Below are 21,067 nucleotides of genomic sequence, written 5' to 3'. Positions count from 1 at the left end.
TAGGTTTAGGCTTGAATTGGCAAAATTGGAATTTTGACGTTTTCCGGTTGATAAGTGAGATATTGATATAGGGGTCGGAATGGAATTTCGGGAGTTGCAGTAGGTCCGTTGTGTTATTTGGGATGAGTGTGCAAAATTCCAGGTCATTCGAACGTGGATTGATAGACTTTTTGATCAAAAGCGGAATTCGGAAGATTTTTTGGAACCTTAGACTTGAATCCGATGTGTTTTGGTTGATTCCATGTTGTTTGAGGTGTTTTTAAGATTGGTATAAGTTTGGATAGTGTTATATGACTTGTTTGTGCTTTTGGTTGAGGTCTCGCGGGCCTCGGGGTGATTTCGGATGGTTGACGGAAAGTTAGGAGTTAGAAAATTGCAGCTGAAGCTGAGTTTGCTGTCATAAACGCACCTGCGGCTAGGGGACCGCAGGTGCGGTCTCGCAGAAGAGTCCAGTGGGTCGCAGATGCGGAAATTGCCATAGGAGTTAGAACAGTAAAAGTGGCTATTTGAGCGCACCTGCGGTATTGCATGTGCGGGATGTTCGATCGCAGGTGCGGTATTGGACTTTTAAGTGAAAACCGCAGATGCGATGAGTTCGATCGTAGAAGCGGAACCGTAGATGCGGGGTAGGGACCGCAGGTGCGAAAAGCCTGGGTCAGAAAGTATGTATTTCATCCTTTGCGAATTTCAAGCTTTCTTCACCATTTTTAAATTGATTTTGGAGCTTTTGGGGGGATTTTGAAGAGGGAATCCAAGGGAACTTAATTGAGGTAAGATTTTTGAACATAAAACTCGTTCCTATTGTGTTATTTCATTGATTAGGCTTGAGATTTATGAAAATTGGTGGGTAAACATTGAAGAAACTAGGGCTTGAGATTGGAATCCTTTGAGTAAGGGTTTAAGAGGTCATTTGTGGTTGGATTTTGGTACTTTTTGATATGGGTGAACTAGTGGGAGGATAAGGAGTTTATTGATGTAAATTTTATCGGATTCTGAGATGTGGGCCCGGGGGTCGGGTTTGGTTAATTTCAGGATTTGGGTTGTAATTTGATTACTTTAGAGTGGGCTTTGTTCCCTTAGCATATTTTAATGGTTATGTACTAAGTTTGGTTAGATTTGGAGCATTCGGAGGCCGATTCGAGAGGCAAAGGCATCGCGGGCTAGAGTTTGGACCGGATAGAGGTAAGTAATGATTGTAAATGCTATCCTGAGGGTATGAAACCCCGAATTTCACATCGTTATGCTATTTTGAGGTGATGCAAACGCTAGATGATGAGCGTGGGGTCTTGCACCATTGGGGATTGCAACTTAGTCCATCCCGTATGACTATTTAACTACGTATTTGATTGAAAACTGTTTGTTATCATCATATTTTGGGTTGAATGCCATATTTGGGCCCCGTGCCAACTGTTTTGGACCCTTAGGGGATTTTTACTACTATTCCTCACTGTTTTGACTTTATACTTGTACTCAGTCATGCTATATTCTACTGTTTTTGTAACTCAGTCATGTTTACTCTGTTTTGACATCTTAAATGATATTTTTGGCTAAGCATCATATTTTACTGTGCCCAAGTGGCTTTTAGAGATTTCTAACTGAGTAGGGCCGAGGGCCTGTGTTGTGAGATTATTATAGGATCGGGCTGCACGCCGCAGCGGTATTGTGCTGATTAATGCTTTTTAGGCCGAGGGCCTGAGTTGTATGCCATGAGGTGGCTTGATATGAGGTCGAGAACCTGTTTGATTATGCCACGAGATGGCTTGTTATTGCGCTTGGTCCGTAAGAGGCCCCTCCTAGAGTTTATACACTCCCAGTGAGTGCGGGTACCCAATCTGTGATGTGATATAGCCCGAGGGGCTGATGTTATTCCATGTTATTGCCCGAGGGGCTGATTCTGTTGGTATTTTGCCTGAGGGGTTGATTTATGTATCTATATTTTCTCCCTGTTTTCATTCACTCTATTGAATTATTAAAAGATGTTTTAAAGAGGTTTTCACGGAACTAATGTATTTTACGAGTTTTCACTGTTTTATTGCATTGTATTGGTTTTATACTGCCTCTTTATAGCATTTTGTTGTGATTTACGTGTTTTCTTATCGCTCCCTACTTAATCCAGTACTTTCTTCTTCCCCAAAAATAGGAAGGTTTTGTCCGGATTTCTTACTATCTTCGGTACTGCTTTTGTTTTGAGAAGAATAAATCTCAAGTTTCATCCTTAGGTTCGGTAGGGGCGCTTCCTTTACTTTTATTACTTACTGAGTTGGCGTACTCACATTACTCCCTGCACTCTATGTGCAGATTCAGGAGCCTCGGGTCACGCTAGCGAAGGCTGATTGCTTCCAGCAGGCTGTTCGGAGTTCACTAGGTAGCTGTTCAGCGTTCGCAACCCAATGGTTCTCCCTTCTATCTTTACTTTCCCTTGTACTAGATTCTGTAATAAACTGTGTAGTCCTTTTTCATACTCTTAGACGGATGTTTAGATGCTCATGACTGGTGACACCCCGATGTTGGGTTGTTTTTATTTCCGCATTTGTTCTATTTCACTTTATTTTGGGATTTATCACTTATTAATGACTTAAATTGAATTATTATAACTGTTTAAAAGGATTGGGAGTTTGAGTCGGCTGGCCTTGTTTCACAATAGGCGCCATCATGACAGGGTCCGGATTTAGGGTCGTGACAGTTCTGTACTTGGGGTTCATATCCTTATTAGTCATATTCGAGTTGTGGCTTGTTTGGCACATGGATTGCACCGTATGAGATTTTAGATGGTAGTTGAGGTATCTTGTCGGCCAGGCAACTTGTACTGGATAAGACGAGGTTGTAGGACCTAAAATCGGTGTAATCAAATTTGTATAATGTATGTTCGGAAGAGAGATGTTGCTAATCAATTTAGAATACAGTTATGGTTCTTGTCGAGCAGAGGAACTCCATGATTTATTGATCTGATGGGTGGTTATTGGTTTCTACACATCTCTTTCAATGTTGCACTATTGAGAAGGATGGAACATAGTTTTTATGTAGCATGAGGTATATTATCGATACTAGGGTCGGAAATTTACAACTATTGTGGTTGGATGATATTATTATGGGCATATGAGTGAGGTACATTGTGTGGTTACGACTTAGGTGTAAAATATGTTTTAGTACAGCTCATTAAGATTGATACAGTGTGTCTATGCTAGAATCGGACCTTATAGGAAATTTTGGATGTTGGAATTTGGTTCTAAGGCTTGTGGGATAAGGTAGCAGGACGGATCTTCAGTCGGTGTTGAGCTAACATGCTCATATGGATTAAGGTAGTATAGGTATGTATACGATGAGTATACAGTAATTCGTAATCTTGGGGATGATACTTGGCACGTTTAAGGACGAACGCATGTTTAAGTGAAGGGAATGTAACAATTCGATCGGTCGTTTTGAGATTTAGCATGTCGTCTGGCAGTTGGATATCTGAGTAGCTTCATTATAGGTATTATGACTTGCATGTACAATTTGTTTTGATTTTTGAGAATTTCAGAGTTGATTTGGAAGAATAATTCTCGATTCGAAAGCTTTAAGTTGGAAGAGTTGACTAAGGTTTGACTTTTGAGTAAACAGCCTCGGAATTGAGATTTTAAGGTTTCTATAGGTTTGTAAGGTGATTTTGGACTTGGGAGTATGTTTGGGTTGAGTATCGGATGGTCCGGAAGCGATTCGATGCATATTGTGGAAGTTTGTGTTTCTAAAGTTTTTGAATTTGCTAAGTTTGACTTGGATTTGAGTTAGGTTCTATTAGACTCTGAATGGTGTTTTGGGGCCTTAGATATATTCATTTAGTTAATTGGAACTTGTGTGTGAATTTTGGTCATGATCCGAAATGTCTAAGTGTAATTCGGATGCGTTCAACGAAGTTTGAAAGTTAAGAGAAGGATTTTGATCATTGATTCTTGGTTTTGATGTTATTCGTGGCATTTTGATCCCTTGGATCAGTTTGGGTAAGGTATGGGGACTGGTTTGTATGATTGGACGGGTCCTGGGGGCCTTAGGTGTGTTTTGGGATGCTTTCGAACCATTACCCTTTGATTTGCAAATGCTGGTTATTGGTGTCTTTGGTATGCATCGCGATCGCCTAGGTTGATATGGAGCTGGGGGATGTTGTTCTTCGTGATCTCGGGTGATGCTCTGTGCTCGCATAGAGTCCTGGGCTAGGGCTTTGCATTCGCTTGTCGAGGTCTGAGTTTGAATAGGGTTGAAGTCAGGATAGGGTGAGTTGGTCTTTGCGGACGCGAAGAGGTCCCGCATTTGCGGTGGAGGGGTTGTTTCGTGTTTCAATATCGTGGAAGGTCAGACGCGATTGCATAGGTTATTTTGGTCAGCGTGGGTATTTTTTCTTTGCATTGGTGAGGCTTTTGACCGGGATGGCAATGGGTAACGTCAGGGCAGTGTATAAGATTGAAAATTGGGACTTAACTCATTTTATCTCATTTCTCTCATTGGAGCCGATTTTAGGGCGATTTTGGAGAGGCATTTTCTTCATCTATCACAAGGTACATGATTCCTACTCATTGTGAGCTAAATACATGGATTATATATAGATTTTAACATGGAAATTGGTAGAAATTGTGAGATTTTGGAAGAAAATCTAGAAATAACTTTTTGAGTTTTGACCACGAAATTGGACATGGAATTTGAAATAAGTTATATATTTGAGTATGTGGTGTTATGGATAACATTTATCTTCGATAATTTTCGAAAATGGGGCATGTGGGCCTGGGGGTTGACTTTTTGTGTGGAGTTGGTAATTGTTTCTAATTGATAAATTATGAGTCTTTAAATATATTTTGATAGGTTTGCATGTTCTTTGACTAGTTTTGGATTATTTGGCATTGGTTTGAGGTGTTAGAGAGGCATTGGAGTCAGTTATCAGATTTCGAAGCTAGGTAAGTGTCTTGTCTAATCTTGTAAGAGAGAATTTCCATAGGTGCTATATTTGTTATGTGCTACGTGTTATAGGATCTACGCACGTATGAGGTAATGTGCACATGCTAGATTCTTGATTATGTCTAGATAGCCTTAGACTCACACCATATTTTAATTGTACTACTTGAGTTATTCTTGCATTTTAAATGCCTTAATTTACATCTTAGCTTGAGACTAGAGTTACGTGGAGTATCAAACTTTGCTATTTTAGATAATTGACGCGCTACTTGATTAGTAGCGGAATTATACTTCTTTTTATGGATTTATCCTGCGTTGCACGTATTTATCCAAAAGTTCCTTAAATTATATATATAAAAGTTGGGCCAATGACTAGTCAAGTTCCATTATTCTTATAGGATCGGGCTGAATACTTCAGCAGTACTATTGTGAGATCGGGATGAATACCTCAGTAGTACCATTATGGGATTGGGTTATTTGCCTCGACATTATCCTGTAACACACTATCATGAGTGATATTATGGGATCGGGTCGTTTGCCTCGGTAGTTGTATAAAATACTCTTATGGGTTGGTCAGTTTACCTCGGCAGACTTGTGTGTTATATTCGATCGGGAGTCAGAGTATATATATGAGTTTTCCCTGACTTGAGATTTGAAATTGTATTTGATATTGGTTATCTTTCTTTACGTCGCTGCAGTTTATGGTATTTAATGATTTCAAAATTTTTCTTACGAGGAGAATTGTGTTATTTATATTAGTCTATTTTGTTTCTACTCGTTGTGTTTCATACATGTCTATTTTTATGTTCACTGTTATTGGACAACTAGTATAGCAACCCCTTTTCACTACTTCTTCGAGGTTAGACTAGATACTTACTGGGTATGCGTTGATTTACATACTCATACTACACTTCTGCACTAATTGTGCAGGTATTAAGACATGTACATTCTGTGGTCATCTAGGTGCGTAGGCGCAGTTGCTGAGGAGATTTTGTGGTGAGTTGCTCTCTATGTTATGATTTGCAACACACGAAGTCCTCGTCCTATTCATTTGTTGTATTTTGTCTATTTTCTATACTAGACAATTGTTGTAGTAGTATTGTAGTAGTATTGGGGTTTAGACTATTATTCTTGGGTGTATTTCTGTGATAGCATTCGGTATTGTATTTTGATACTATTCTAATCTCGAATATGGTGTTAGTATTTTCCATAAAAATAGATAAATTCCGCTTAATTATTTCACCATTGTGTTAAAATGTGTTATGAACCGCCATTTTGTGTTGTTAAAGTATTGACTTGCCTAATGGCAGTAGTGGGTGCCATCACAGCCTATGGTGGGATTTGGTTTGAGACAGTTACTCAAAAGATTTGACATGGACAATTGAAAGATAATTGATACTCCTATTACAACTACAACGAGGTTGGAATGGATGATCATGGTCTTCCTATTGATGAAAAAAATATATGGGTATGATTGGATCTTTGTTTTGCCTAACTGCAAGCAGATTAGATATTGTGTATAGCATTGGAATTTGTGCAATATTTCAATCAAATCCAGAGGAGTCACATTTGAAAGTTGTAGGAAGGATCTTGGGATATTTGAAAGGTACTCAAGATTTGGTTTTTTGGTATCCTTGGGTGATACATTAGACTTGATTGGATATGCAGATGGATGATTATGCTAATTATCTAGTGGATAGGAAGAGAATACTTGGGATATCTCACTTCCTGTGTTTGTGTTTGTTCTCATAGGCTTCAAAGAAATAAAATTTTGTAGCTTTATCAACAGCAAAATACTGAGTACGTAGCTACTACTTCATATTATGCTCAATTGTTATGGATCAAATAGCAATTAGAAGTTTATGGTGTGGTGATAGAATAGGGTACTATATTTTATGGTAATACAAGTGCAATAAACATGGCAAACAGAATTTGGTTCATCACAAGAGAACAAAGAATATTAATGTGATACATCACTTTTTGGGACATAATGTAGAAAAGAGCTACATCTTATGGAGTTTTGCAAAATAAAGGAGTAGATTGCGAATATATTTACCAAAGCTTCAAGCAGGGATCACTTCGAGAAAAATCACTTGGAGCTTGATTTGATCAAGATGAACTAAGATAATCCTGATTCCCTCAATGATTGGTTATATTTTAATAAAGTGTTTAGTAAGTCTAAGCGTGAAAATGTATAACTCGGTCTTATATTATAACAAGTATGCACGCACGGCATAATAGTGAGGGCTTAAAATACCCTTGGTCTCAAAAAGACTTTTGGTCGCATTAAGAAAATCAGTCAAGAACCTAGTTGCTTGACATCCAAGTATGTGCCTCATCTCTAGTAGATAGTTATAATAAGATGTTGAATTGCTACATCCTGAAAACTAGGTTCATACTCACCTAATTATATCCCACAATCATAAATTCTTTCATGCATAATTAAATATATCAGGTCTTTCCCGTTTTGAACCGGATTAAAAGTTATTATCTTGATTGATTAGGACTTGAACTGTGAAATTGTGTCCCTTATTTAAGTCCTCTCTTTCAGTTACATCTCACAATTGCTCAAATTCTCTATTAATTTTCAAGTAAAAGCAAAATCAAAGAACCGCAAACCCCAGTCCTCTCGAAGAAATCGAAAAATCTCTAATAATGTCAGCCTAACAAAACCTTCTCACGTCTAGTTCTTTGAAACCTAAACCCACTCCAATTTCTAACACTCCTTCTGTCTTACCTACCCCAAATCGAGTCTGAACAAAACCCCACTCAAGAAACCCCAAAAACTATCATTGGACCAGTCGATGGATCCAACATGCAAAGAGGTAAAAGATCTAGACATGCAAGTCCTGTAATAGTGGAGTCAAAAGTTCAAGGGAAAGAGATAGTGGAGGGTGAGAAAGATAAAGAGAAAGAAAGTAAAAATAAGAGTGGTAATATTAATGATGTTGTTGTTGAAGTGGAGGGAACTGAAGGCCCTAGTAATGAACTAAAGAGTGAGAATGTTAGTGCTGGTTTTGAAGCACCAGAAGCCCTAGAACAATAACTAGTTCTTTTGCTGCTAGTAAGGGGTAGGGGTGGGAGAAGAAAATTTTGAAAAAGTTCCTATAGCGGAGATTGTATAAGAGAATATTTGAAAAGGTGGCGAAGAGGACCAAGAACCTAGTTCTTTAGCATCAGATAAAGAAAAATCTTCATCTTTAAGGATATAGTTTTCTGATACATAGGGGGAAGAAGAGAAGAGTGAGAACCTAAAGTAAACAAGGAAGGGAGTGATAGAGATGCTGTGATTTTGGCTGAGAGATTTTCTCATTTGAAGCAGAAAATGTGAGTAAATGGGATAAATCATCTAGAAGAATTAAACATATAGACAAGAAGACAGTTAAAAAGGGGAAAGTTGTGGTTCCTAAGGTTATAAATCTAAACACTAGGTGTAAGAGCAAACTTTCTCTTGAGAAAGATTTACATGAGGTAATAAAAAGAGAAATGAGAGAAAAGAGTTCCAGTTTCTGATGTGGAACAAGTTGATTTGGTTAGTGAGGATGATGAGAAAGATAAGGAGGCAGATGAGGAGGTTCCTCTTCAGAAAAGGAAATGAGAAGGTTGGATCTGGTTAGTGAGGATTATGAGAAAGATAAGGAGGAAGATGAGGAGGTTCATCTTCAAAGAAGGAAATGACAAGGCTGAATCATCTTCAGTCATACCCAAAAAGAAGAGGACTCCTAGAAAGAGAAAGTCACTGAACTCTACGGTCAAAGGAACTAGTTTCAAATGCTGAAAGAAAATAAAGAGAAAGATTGTTGTTGTAGGCAAAGAATGTCAGTTCAGTGGGTTAATGATTTTGAAGGGTAGAGTGATAGACCTTGCAACTTTTAGGATATTTGAAATGAAAGAGCTGCTAGAGAAGCTCAAACACCAAATGTGGACTTACTTATTTATGTGCCCATTCCTTGGGATGTATGGTAAAGTCATGTTGCATTTTTACTCGAATTTCTAACTGCTTGAGGATGGCACAATGAGTATTATGGTAAGGAGAGTGGACCTGGTTCTCAATACTGAGCTTCTGAGAGAGATTTTGAGGGTGCATGTAAATGGGTTTGATGCATATGTTCGACGAGAATGGCCCACTTTAGGGGAGGAAGAGGATAATATGTATCTAACCTTTAATTATAACTAGAGAAGAGAGAAGCAGAAATCCCGAAATAGGGGAAAAGGTAAGATAAAATGAGTTCACAAGCTCTTATTTGAGTTTGTGAAGAAGTGTATGCTGCCTAGGTCCGAGAAGACACATATTTAGACTTGGTAGTCATGAAGGTTCTAGATTAGAATATGATGTTTAACCTGCCTTCTTGGATGATCAACCATATGGCTGGAGCAGCTGATTAATCAAAAGATACTCATGCCTTGCCATATGGATTTTTTCTTACTAAAGGTATTTAAACACTTTAAGGTCCCTATTAGAGAACCAAAAAGGGGACAAAGAAGTATATATTTAATAAGAATACCTTGAGGGAATGTGAAAGCGCTGAGATACCATCAGGTACTAAAAGCAAGAGCATGGTCACATATTTGTTGGAGAAATTAGATGTTGTCAATGAAAAGGAGGAGAAGTTGCATGTTGAAATTGCTTCCTTGAAGCAAGAAAATAGGCATCTAAAAGAATAGATGAAGAAAGAGCAAGTTACTATTAGTGCACACTTTGACAGACTCTTGGGGCTCACTTTTGGAGAATCTTCTTCTAATAAAGAACTTGATCTTCTGTCCTCTTAGGTGTCCCAGTTTAATCCCTAACTTGTCCCTAGTTAAGTCCCTTCTATGACCAGATTATGGATTTTTTTATGGCAGTTTGACGGGTTTATTCAACCATCTTTTGGTTTGGGCCCTTTAGGCTTTATGTAGTACAACTTATCAATCAATATAAATTTCTATTTTTGGGTTGTATTTTTCTTTTAAAGGATGGATAATTTTAATTGAATTAAATATTTGAGATCTTGACATTATGTAAGTATTAGTATAGCCCAAGTGGCCATGAGTTTGATATTGCTTAATTCACACTTTTGACTCTACTAATGCTTTATTTTTTTTATGATGTCAAAAGAAAAAAGTCAAGGATGTGCACATATGCGGATCAACAAATATGGTCTTTATGCACTTGAATTGATACTGTATTAAAAGGTTTATTTGTTTACAGAAATTAAAATATTTTATCCCTAGCTATTTATGGATTGCGATAAATGAAAGATTAGTCAACTACACTTGTGCAAACATGGACAATCTGAAGAAGAGTGGTGACAGTAAAACTAATTCTTAAGTTAAAGATCGTAGATAGGTGACTAATATAGTTGAGTAATGAGCTGAGATGCACATGAGTTTGTCATCATCAAGAAAGGAAAATTTATTGAGCTAAGCATATTCTAGCATGGATGTGTTTTGATGATTGACAAACTAATATCAACTATATTTAAAGAAATAAATTTCATGAAGAAGATGTTACTCTACTAAATTGTTGAGTATATAAAATATGTAGATGTCAAAAAAATCAGGTTCGTAGTAGACTGATGATCATACATAGAAGAATAGATTGCATGTGCAAGTTAGACTCCAGAAGAAGTTCAGTTTGTGTGAAACAGGCAAAGATCTTAGCTGGATGAATCTGTATTCTAAAAGGGTTTTCAATAAATAAGAATAAACTTGCATGGAAAGAAAAGGTTGAGGTGGTTGAACTAAATAAGAAAATCAAATCAAAGTAGGAGAGATTTTCCTTAATCGAAATATTCTAGGTTTTAGAGCATTAATTGTATAAAAAAATTAAAAAAAATGGGCACCCTCACACCTATAAAAAGAGATCTATTCCAAAAGTCGAGAACTTATGCTATTCTCACAAAATTAAGCATATTACTCTTGGCAATAGCAACCACGACAAGAAGTTGCTCTCAAGGGATTCAAACTGCTCCATTATAGAACTTGTTCCTGAAGATGAAACTACTTAGTTATTTAGTTGTTAGGTTGAGTCTTTTTTTTTTTTTTTGAATTGTAACTTATTTTTCTTTTGAGAAGTGTAATTATAGGTTGGCAAAAAAACATTGAAGTTTTCATTTCATTTTCTAGATTAGAGTTAGTTTAGCAAGGGGTTGTTATAATTAAGTTTAGAAAGGGGTTGTTATAATTAAGTTGATTGTAGATGTAGGGTACTAGAATTAGTTTTCTAATTAAGTTGATATCGTATAGAATTAATCAAATACGATATGTCGTGGTTTTTATTTTCTTGAACAAGAGATTTTTCACGTAAAAATCGCTACGTTCTTTACATTATGCACTTTACTAGTTGTTTATGTCTATTTTGGGCATATCAAAGTACTAGGTTCTTTGATTAGCAAATATCGTGTAAGACAAAATTTACCCTCCCTCTTGTTTCTAGGTGAAAGTTAAAAAAAATACCCCCTCCGTTTCAATTTAGATAAGATAGTTTGACTCGATACGGAGTTTAAGAGAAAAGAGAGACTTTTGAAATTTGTGATCTTAAAAGTTTAAGAGATAAAAGTTTTGTGGAGTTATGACATTTGTGTGCTTATAAAAATTTCTCATTAAGGATAAATGAGTAAAATGAAAAGTTGAAAGTTGAATTATTTTTAATTATTGAGATGTGTCATTCTTTTTGGAAAAGACTAATATGGAGTAGTTATTTTATCATTTCTTAATTTAGGTACAGTTAGTTAATATACTTAGCGTTATAGTATTTGATTTAAAACAAAAAAGGTGGGAAAAAATGAAGTCCAACGAAAATTTGCCACGTGGTAAGATTCCCTGCACTTTCACAACGTCCATACATTCACAGCACTCTCACATTTAACTTTTGACAGGCACACACAGATAGATACACGTACAAGTAGACTGTTCGTTTACCAATTCTCAGGGCACACTCGCCGGCAGATCCCACTTTTCACTCTCCGCTGAACTCACACCAACACACACTGAAAGAGGTTCCTCAGCCGCCGTCCAAACACCAGAGCACACCTCATTTTTACACACTATAGCTCACACAGAACATACACACAGAGCCAACTACTCCACTGTCCGCCGCCCATCTTCACCACTTTACACCCAAAAGTGCCATAATCACTTTGCAATTTCAGTTTGTGAAGCTTCGGCCAGTTCAAACCTTCCGAGTTTTCTGTTTTTATCAAAAACTGCTGAAAGCTTAAAGGTCCATCGTCTCTAAATTTAATCTTTTCATTTCCTGGTTTTATGATTCCTTGAAGCTCTTAATTTTATTTTTGTTTGTTCTAATTGACCGTCAAAATTAACTCTGCTTTCAAGTGCCATTTGCTATAATTATTACCGACTACGTGTGGGCCGGGTGGCAGGGCTGAAAATTGGATCAAATGTACATATAATATTTAGTGATTAGCCCGAATTTATTTTATCTCAAATTTTAAACTAAAAATCTTTAACTTCAGGACAATTCAGAATATTTTTCCCAAAAAATTAAACTGAAAAATTTAAATTCAAAACCCACTTGCTAATTCCTAAATTTTCATTTCTACCTTAAAATTGAAGGCATGATTTTGGTCCTAGGTCACTAAATGTCAAAACATTTGGGCTTTTAATGGTTTCTTATTTTTCTTCTTCTTCTTCTTCTTCAGGTGACAGTAATTTTATATGGTGTTTGTGAACATATTTTAAGGTAATTTATAATGTTTTATAGTAGTGAGTTGTTGTGACGCTTTATTTTTTACTATTGCTTAGGATTTTTTCTTCTCTTTCATAATTGCAAAATGAGCTCGTTAGAGTTATTATTGTTTTGACAAATTGATGATTGGGGTTTGTTCTTGATGATATTTGGATGTTATATTTCAAATTTGAGCTCATTTATAGTAGATTTAGGTGTTAAATAGTATATTAAATTGTTAAAATTCGAAGAACAAATTTCTGTCTCTGGGCAATTTGCACTTCAGGCCTATTTGGCTTAAATACATGAAAACCTTACTTGTACTGTAGACCTATTTGGCCTTAAGAGCATCTGAAGTGTAATTTTTTCACTTTAAACTTGTTGGCTTAAGTGCATGAAATCATTGGTTGCACTTCAGGCCTATTTCACCTTAAGTACATCTGAAATGCAATTTTTTTACTTCAGACTTATTGGTCTTGAGTGTATTGCACTTCAAACTATTTTTTTTTTAACTTAAAACCCGATAAGTCTGAAGTTGATCGTAAAGTGAGTATAAAATTGCAATTTTTTTGCAAAATAAGTATAGCTTCAATTCTAATCCTAAAATCGATAGGCAAACTTTAGGTCCATTTTTTGCCCCGACTTGAGATATCATCGGGGTTTATACGCAAACTTTAGGTCCATTTGATTGCTTGTGTTTTTACTTGCTTTCGAAATTTCATGTATTCATTTTCGAAAATGTCCCAAGTATATCTTAATAAAAGCGGAGGCCATTCACGGACAATATCACAGGATGTGATAGATCAAGATTCTTTTCCTTTATTTTCATTTGGGTTATAATAACTATTTTGAACCTAACGTGCAAATGCATTCTTGTTTTTGGTTTCAATCAAGTTATTTTCGTGAATTTGTTTAATGTTCCTCCTAATAAAGTGAAAGCTATCCACCTTATTAGGAGGTTGGTGGAACAGTACAAGGATAAAAAGAAAAATATGCACATGGTATTTATTGATCTAGAGAAAGGGTATGACAAAGTACCAAGGGGGGTTCTTTTGAGATGCCTGGAAACGAAAGGCGTGCCGATTGCTTACATTAGGGCGATTAAAGACATATATGATAGAGCTAAGACCCAGGTTAGGACGGTGGGAGGCAACTCGAAGCATTTTTCGATTGTTATGGGACTGCACCAAGGATCTGCACTTAGCGCATTTTTATTTGGCCTGGTGATGGATGCACTAACACATCATATTCAAGGGGAAGGTGTCATGGTGTATGTTATTCGCTGACGACATAGTTCTGATTGATTAGACGTGAGGCGGCGTTAACGAGAGGCTAGAGGTTTGGAGACAGGCCCTTGAGTTTAAGGGTTTCAAGGTTAGCAGGACTAAGACAAAATACATAAAGTACAACTTCAGTGCCGAGTCGAGGAAAGTGGGTGTGGACGTGACGCTTGAATCACAGGTCATCCCCAAGAGAAGTTGTTTCAAGTACCTTGGGTCGGTTATACGAGAGGATAGGGAGATCGACAAAGATGTCGTGCACCGTATAGGGGTGTGGTGGATGAAATGGAGGTTAGCATCTGGAGTCCTATGTGACAAGAAGGTGTCATTAAGGCTCAAATGTCAGTTTTATAGAGTGGTTGTTAGACCAGCTATGTTGTATGGGGCAGAGTGTTGGTCAGTTAAGAGCTCGCATATCCAGAAGATGAAAATAACAGAAATGAGGATGTTGAGGTGGATGTGCAAGCACACTAGGATGGATAAGATTAGGAATGAAGATATCCGAGAGAAGGTGGGCGTGGCCCCAATAGATGACAAGATGCGGGAAGCTAGGCTCAAATGGTTCGGGCACGTGCGGATGAGAAGTCCAAACGCCCCAGTAAGGAGATGTGAGCGGTTGGCTTTGACAAGCATGAGAAAAGGTAGAGTGTGGCCCAAGAAGTATTGGGGAGAGGTGATCATGTAGGACATGGCGAGGCTTCAGATTTCCGAGGACATGGCCCTTGATAGGAAGATGTGGAGGTCTAGCATTAGAGTTGTAGGATAGGGGGTAGCGGAGCTTTGCTACTCTGTACCGGGTGAGAGGCTAGTCTAATAGGATTGTGTCCTAGAGTGCTAGTGGTTATTATTGTGTTCACACTTATTCTTCACTTTTCATAGTACCGAGCCTTTTTTACGTGTTACTATTATTGTTTTTCATCTATTTTCTAGTACTTACAATTCTGTTATTATTTCTATGCTGTGTGTTGTTGGTATTGATATATTATTTTTTCCATCTGCTTAAACCGAGGATCTATCAGAAATAACCTCTTTAAGATAGGGGTAAAATCTACGTACACTCTATCCTCGGGTGTCTTACATTTGAAGGGGGTGCCAAACAAATCTTTTTCTACTTTATGGGGGTGTGACATCTAATATTTATTAGTATTAGTTAGATCTTTTAATTTGGCCGCTCATAATAGTTTTCTTCGGCATAAGGTTTGTTAGGAACATACGTGTACATTTTCAAACTGGATTTATTGATGTTGTGTAATCTGTTGAACATACAGTAATAGCCTTTTATCTAAAAGAAGAATCTGATCCCTTTTCTTTTCTTCCCTGCCCTTTTTCTTTTTTGAAAATAATGTACGTGTCAATATGCAAAGTGGTGTGGGGCTGTGGGCAAGTGGTAAGACTCCCGTCGCGAGAGAATGAGATGCCTAGTTGCAAACTAGAGCGACCGCCACGTATCTTGCCGCTATCGTCTTATAACTTTGTGCTGTCAACATCTCTGTTGCTTGCTAACAAGTTAAGAAACTGCTACTACTATTCTTTTGCCCTCCTTCAGTAGGCGACCCTTCTCAGTTCTCGCTGGTTGCGCAGACAACACAAACTTACAAGATCTATATATCAGAAAACTTCTTTGTACTGTTCTCTAGCCTAGTTGCCCTTTCTTACTAAAGTTTCTCTTTTCAGCAGCAGAAATCATGGGTAAATTATTGACTGTAATCACTCACCTTCATACTCTTGCCGGGTAATTTTCCTTTTCATTTTTCATTTTCTTCTTTCCCTTTCTTGTAGCTTCGTTCTGATTTTAATCTTGAAACGAACTCCATGCAGGCCAGTGGTGATGCTGCTCTATCCTCTGTAAGTATTCCTTTCTTTTCTTGAAAAAAAAAAAGGTTGATCTAAATGAGCACTCTGTATATAATTAATGCATTTGTTTCATCACTTTTCCTTGTTCTTAAGAGTTATCCATTTGTTAAAACATTTTTGTTTCGTCCTTATTTTTGAATGAAGATATGCATCTGTGGTGGCAATAGAGAGCACATCGAAGCTGGATGATGAGCAATGGCTTGCTTATTGGATTCTCTATTCTTTTGTCACTCTCATGGAGATGGTCCTTCAGCCCGTGCTTCAATGGTTTGCAACCTCTTAATTTTTAAATCAACCCCCCAAGATAGCAAAGAAAAAGAACAATGTAAATTACGTGGGTTGAATATTTATGTTGTAGGGTACCAATTTGGTATGATGTGAAGTTGGCGGTAGTGGCATGGCTGGTACTTCCGCAGTTCAGGGGAGCTGCTTTTATCTATGACAAGTTTGTTAGAGAAAAGCTCATCAACAAATATGGAGCTTCATATTTCAGAGACAAGTCTCCCCCTCCAGCCAAGGTGATTGTCCTTTTTTGTTTCTCATAAATAGATTATTTTGTTTCGTTTATCTTTTAATTCTGGTAGTTAAAGATTTTAACTTTAATATATTAAACTAATTTATTACAGTTCACTGGCGCGTTCATTTATTGCATTTCACAAAAAATACAATATTGTACCGCATTCTTTTTGAGAGAGAATAATATACCCCTGAATATTTCTGATACCAAGTCAGTAAGATGATTCTAATTTATCTTTTTCTTTATTGGTTTTTGGGACAGGTGGAGCGTGAAACCCGGTGAGGATAGAGGATTTGAAGGATTAATCTACATATGTGGAACAGCTTTCGTCTTTCGTTTTCTAATCAGCGAAGAATTACACTGTATTTTAGTGCTGCAGATAATGTGGTTGTCGTGAATGTTGTATCATCACTTTAATATATACAATCTGCTTGCTTGTTAACGAAAGTCCCTAATATTTGGTCAGAGAGATGCATGTCTGGAAGCTTGAAATCTATTCTCATTAGAAAGTAATTGTATATGTCACAAAATGAGTGCATGCTGCATGTGAAAAGCGGATGTGATTTAATGCCAGAAAACTGACTTATGTTAGAGCTAAAAAGCTTTCTTCCTTTGTGTTGTAAATCTCCAATAGAGAGGAATATTCTCATTGGAGAATTAGAAAACCTCCAAAAACGCAAAGGAACAGTTGATTGAAGCCTTCTGTAAAAAGAATCAAAATATGCCTAAGATGTACTCTTCCATGCCTTTAATTAGAGTGACATACTGTCAGGGCAGGCTATTCAAATTTACTATTTTTAATGCGAAGCATAACATGTATGTAAAAATATATGTAAAAGTGATGAACTAATTAAACTTTCAATGAATTTTAGTGCTAAAGATTGAATTTATTAAGTTAAATGAAAATTCTGAATTCTTATCCAGGTTAAATGCTGAATCTGAATTTGCTTTATACGGCTCATGATTCGCCTTTGAATGTAGGGAACATGCAATGCTCATGATTCATGCCAAGAGAAATAAAACAAGCTGCTTTTTCATCTGTTTTAGTGAAAAAGATGCGGATCTACGTAGTTGACTTGGGTGCCACGCCACCCGTCGCTCGGGTAAAATTGTATGTTTGTATTGGTATTTTACGTAAAAAGGTCTATATAAGTAAAGCTTGGCATCCGAAGTCACAATTAACATGGTTAAACTGGTAAACCCCCAGCCCTAGCTGGGATGCAAGATTGAATCACAACAGATTCCAAAGCTTTTCCTTTGTCCGTGTCGTTTCATGTCCCTTTTCTTTGTTTTCTTTTTACTCCTTTTCTTAACTTCTTTTTATTTCTTCATCTTTCTATTTTCTCTCGTTATACAAATCCATTCTGTAGTATATTAAATTATACCTTTCTTTCCTTTTATCAAAATCTCAAAATTTTGTTTGGTTGTGATTTTAGTTATTTTCTCTTTTTACCCATCTAATGTTATTCCTTGGTTTCCAAATACTTTTTTGCAATGATGGTATCAATAGACATAATATTAGTCTAGCTATACGGAGATTAAATGGGTGTATTTGCTATTTTTTTATGTTTTTAATCGATCACATAATTCAATAGAATTTAATTTGAGAGAATTATATCATATTGAAAAAAATTATTTAATTTGGTGATCACAAAAATCTAGTAAATCGAAATAAATTTAAAATGGATCAAATCAACTGAGCGGAATTAATTCAAAACGAATCGAACCAGCTAAATGTACAGAAAATTATGGCACCCGCAGTTATCAAATCTTGGATCCGCCTCTATTGCCAAGAGGATGTCACGACCCAGAATTTTCACCTTCGGGACCGTGATGGCGCCTAACATTTCACTTGCTAGGCAAGCCAACGTTAGAAAATTTTTAAATCAACTTCAGTACACTTTTAATAACAGAATTTATTTAAGTTAAACAGAAGTTATAACAGAGTTCACGAAATATTATAAAAACTTCAATATTTACTACCACCCGGATCTGGAGTCACAATTCACAAACTTCTAGGATTTACTACAAATAAAAAGTGTGAAAGGAATACAGCTGTTTGAGTGAAAGAAACAGTAATAACAGAAAAGATAGACTGGGACTTCAAGGTCTGCGAACGCTGACAGATCTACCTTGAGTCTCCGATGAACCAGTCCGAGCTGCTACGCCTTTCGATTAGCTGGGACCAATACCAAAATCTACACAGAAGTGCAGTGTAGTATCAGTACAACTGATCCCATGTACTGGTAAGTGTCGAGCCTAACCTCGACGAAGTAGTGACGAAGCTATGACAAGACACCCACGTAATAAATCTGTGCAATTTAACAGTATATGTACAAAATAACTGCAAATAAAAGATAGACAAATAATATCGGAAGGGGGACATGCTGAGGGGATTACAAGATAGAGACTCCCAACTGTAATGAGAACTTGATCAACCAATATATTTTAAACCAAAATAATAAGTAAACACAGTAAAGGAAAGTGCACGGCATCACCCTTCGTGTTTTTACTCTCAACCTCACCATATAATCAATAGAAACGGCACGGTATCACCCTTCGTGCATTAACACTCATATCATGGCACGACATCATCCTTCGTGTTTTTACTCTCTCAATAGAAACGGCATGGCATCACCCTTCGTGCATTAACACTCTCTTTTACCATAAAACAATGAACAACAGACAACCGGGAGATAGAAATAATAAGAACAAGTCTTACTTCAATATTTGGTTCCATAATACCAACCTCAACATTGAAATCATTACTCAATTATCACCAAAAGATTCGTAAACATGATAAGAACGATCAACTTGATTATACTAGTCTAAACATGGATAACATGATCAAAGAAAAGCATTAATTACAAGAAACTAAGTTCCACCTGCATGCTTTATCCGACAACAATGCATAGGTATTCGTGACCTTACCTATACGTTGCATCCAACATCTAAACACATAGCAAATAGACAAATGAGTCACAATCCATCAAGTTAAGGTTAACCACGACACTTACCTCGCTCCAAAGACCGAATTCAAAGCTCAACCATTGCTTTACCTTTCAAACAAGCCTCTGAACCAATAGAATCTAGCAATTTACCAAGCAAACGATTCAAATTATTCTTTAAGAACTACCCACGGTTGAAAAAAAATCAATTTAGGTCATTATTGAAAAAGTCAACAAAAGTCAACACCCGGGCCCGCTTGGTCCAAACCCGAGATTCAAACCAAAATTCGATTACCCATTCACCCCCGAGTCCGATTATGTAATTTGTTTTGGAATCCGACCTCAATTTGAGGTCTAAATTCCCAATTTACCAAATCCCTAATTTCTACCCAAAAACCTCCAATTCCACTATGAAAACTCTAGATTTTAGGTTGACATATAAGGAAGAGTAGTGAAAGATTGAAAGAAAATAGTTTAGAATCACTTACCAATGATTTAGGGAAGAAAAGCTCTTTGTAAAATCGCCTCTAGGGTTCTTGAGTTTGAAAATTCGAAGAATGAATCAAAAATCCCGTCTAAATCATATTTACTCAGCTACAGTGCGAAGGAGCCATCGCAAATGTGAAGCCCTTCACACCTATGTTGCCTTCGCAAATGCGAACATGACCCTCCGCAATTGTGACCCTATGATCGCATTTGCGATCACTGCCTTCCCTAGACTCACTTCGCAAATGCGAAGTATGTTTCGCAAATGTGAAAGTTGTGTGGCCCAGCTACTCTTCGCATTTGTGATGAGTAGCTCGCAAATGCGAGGCTGATATGTTTGCAATTGCAAACTCTGATCTTGCAAATACGAGATCAGAGGCCAGTTCCCATAAATTGCAGATACCAGTAAATGTTCTAAATTCAATTTCACTCTGTGGCCTATCCGAAACTCACCCGAGCCCTCGGGGCTCTAAACCAAAAGTGCACACAAGTCTAAAAACATCATACGAACTTGCTCGCATGATCAAATCACTAAAATAACACCTAGAACTACGAATTGAATACCAAATCAAATGAAATTTTCAAAAAAACTTTGAAACTTCTATTTTTACAACTGGACGTTCGAATCACGTCAAACCAACTCCGTTTCTCATCAAATTTCACAGACACGTCTTAAATATGGTATTGGACCTATACCGAGTTCTAAAACCAAAATACGGACCCGATATCCAAAAGTTAAACTTCGGTCAAACATTTTAAATTCATTAAGCCTTTAACTTTCAAATTTCGACAAAGTCCGATATCTCGGGCTATGGACTTCCGATTCAATTCCGGGCATGCGCCCAAGTCCCAAATCACGACACGGGCCACTTGGAACCATTAAATATGAATCCGGATTCGTTTACCAAAACTATTGACCGAAGTCAACTCTAATGAAGTTTTTAGGCAAAAATTCTTATTTTTCTCAACTTTTAACATAAAAGCTTCCCGAAAATATGCCCGGACTGCGCACACAAATTGAGAAGGGATAAAATAAGGTGTTTAAAGCTTAAAGCGTAGAATTGGGTTCTAAATCTTAAGATGACCTTTTCGGTTATCACATGAAATTAAAACAAGCTTTCTCATATGTTTTAGTGAAAAAGATTACAACTTACAAGCAACAAGTTTTATAACACTAAAAATGAGGGAGGGAAAAAGGATTATTATAACTACAAGAACGAGAGAACAAAGAAGAAAAAGACCTTTGAAGAAAGGAGAGAAATCACAACGGGGAGACTGTAAATCTACAACATAGTACGAGAGAGGGAAACCTTAGACTTTCCGTTTGTATAATGTCAAAAAGGGAACTTTATATAAGGGTTGAAGCTATTTTGTTTCAACCATTTAGAAAGTT

General features: G+C 37.0%; 1 protein-coding gene across 6 annotated transcripts; it reads left to right on the top strand.

Annotated features, from left to right (window-relative positions):
• The first annotated feature begins 11,778 nt into the window (after window positions 1-11,778).
• On the top strand, window positions 11,779-16,705 carry LOC107761782 (HVA22-like protein e). 6 transcript variants are annotated; one of them, XM_016580056.2, is made up of 7 exons: window positions 11,788-12,124; window positions 12,564-12,604; window positions 15,544-15,601; window positions 15,688-15,714; window positions 15,868-15,990; window positions 16,082-16,241; window positions 16,502-16,705. In XM_016580056.2, the coding sequence occupies exons 3-7, from the start codon at window positions 15,555-15,557 to the stop codon at window positions 16,520-16,522; spliced, it is 378 nt and encodes a 125-aa protein (XP_016435542.1). In that variant the 5' UTR covers window positions 11,788-12,124; window positions 12,564-12,604; window positions 15,544-15,554; the 3' UTR covers window positions 16,523-16,705. The 6 variants fall into 6 exon arrangements, with proteins under 6 accessions (XP_075075768.1, XP_016435543.1, XP_016435542.1 ...); XM_075219666.1 differs by having other exon boundaries at window positions 11,799-12,124; window positions 15,547-15,601; XM_075219667.1 differs by lacking the exon at window positions 12,564-12,604 and having other exon boundaries at window positions 11,779-12,124; window positions 15,547-15,601.
• Window positions 16,706-21,067: the final 4,362 nt, after the last annotated feature.

The sequence above is a fragment of the Nicotiana tabacum genome, chromosome 8 (genome assembly GCF_000715075.1).
Source record: "Nicotiana tabacum cultivar K326 chromosome 8, ASM71507v2, whole genome shotgun sequence".
NCBI lineage: Eukaryota > Viridiplantae > Streptophyta > Magnoliopsida > Solanales > Solanaceae > Nicotiana > Nicotiana tabacum.
This window is presented reverse-complemented; position numbering and strand designations above follow the sequence as displayed.

Excerpts from the sequence above, each read along its gene's own strand:
- LOC107761782 (XM_075219667.1), top strand. The coding sequence starts at position 15,555 with ATGGGTAAATTATTGACTGTAATCACTCACCTTCATACTCTTGCCGG. Across the intron at positions 15,715-15,867 it reads GTGATGCTGCTCTATCCTCT|ATATGCATCTGTGGTGGCAA; the intron begins GTAAGTATTCCT and ends TTTTGAATGAAG. Across the intron at positions 16,242-16,501 it reads AGTCTCCCCCTCCAGCCAAG|GTGGAGCGTGAAACCCGGTG; the intron begins GTGATTGTCCTT and ends TTTTTGGGACAG.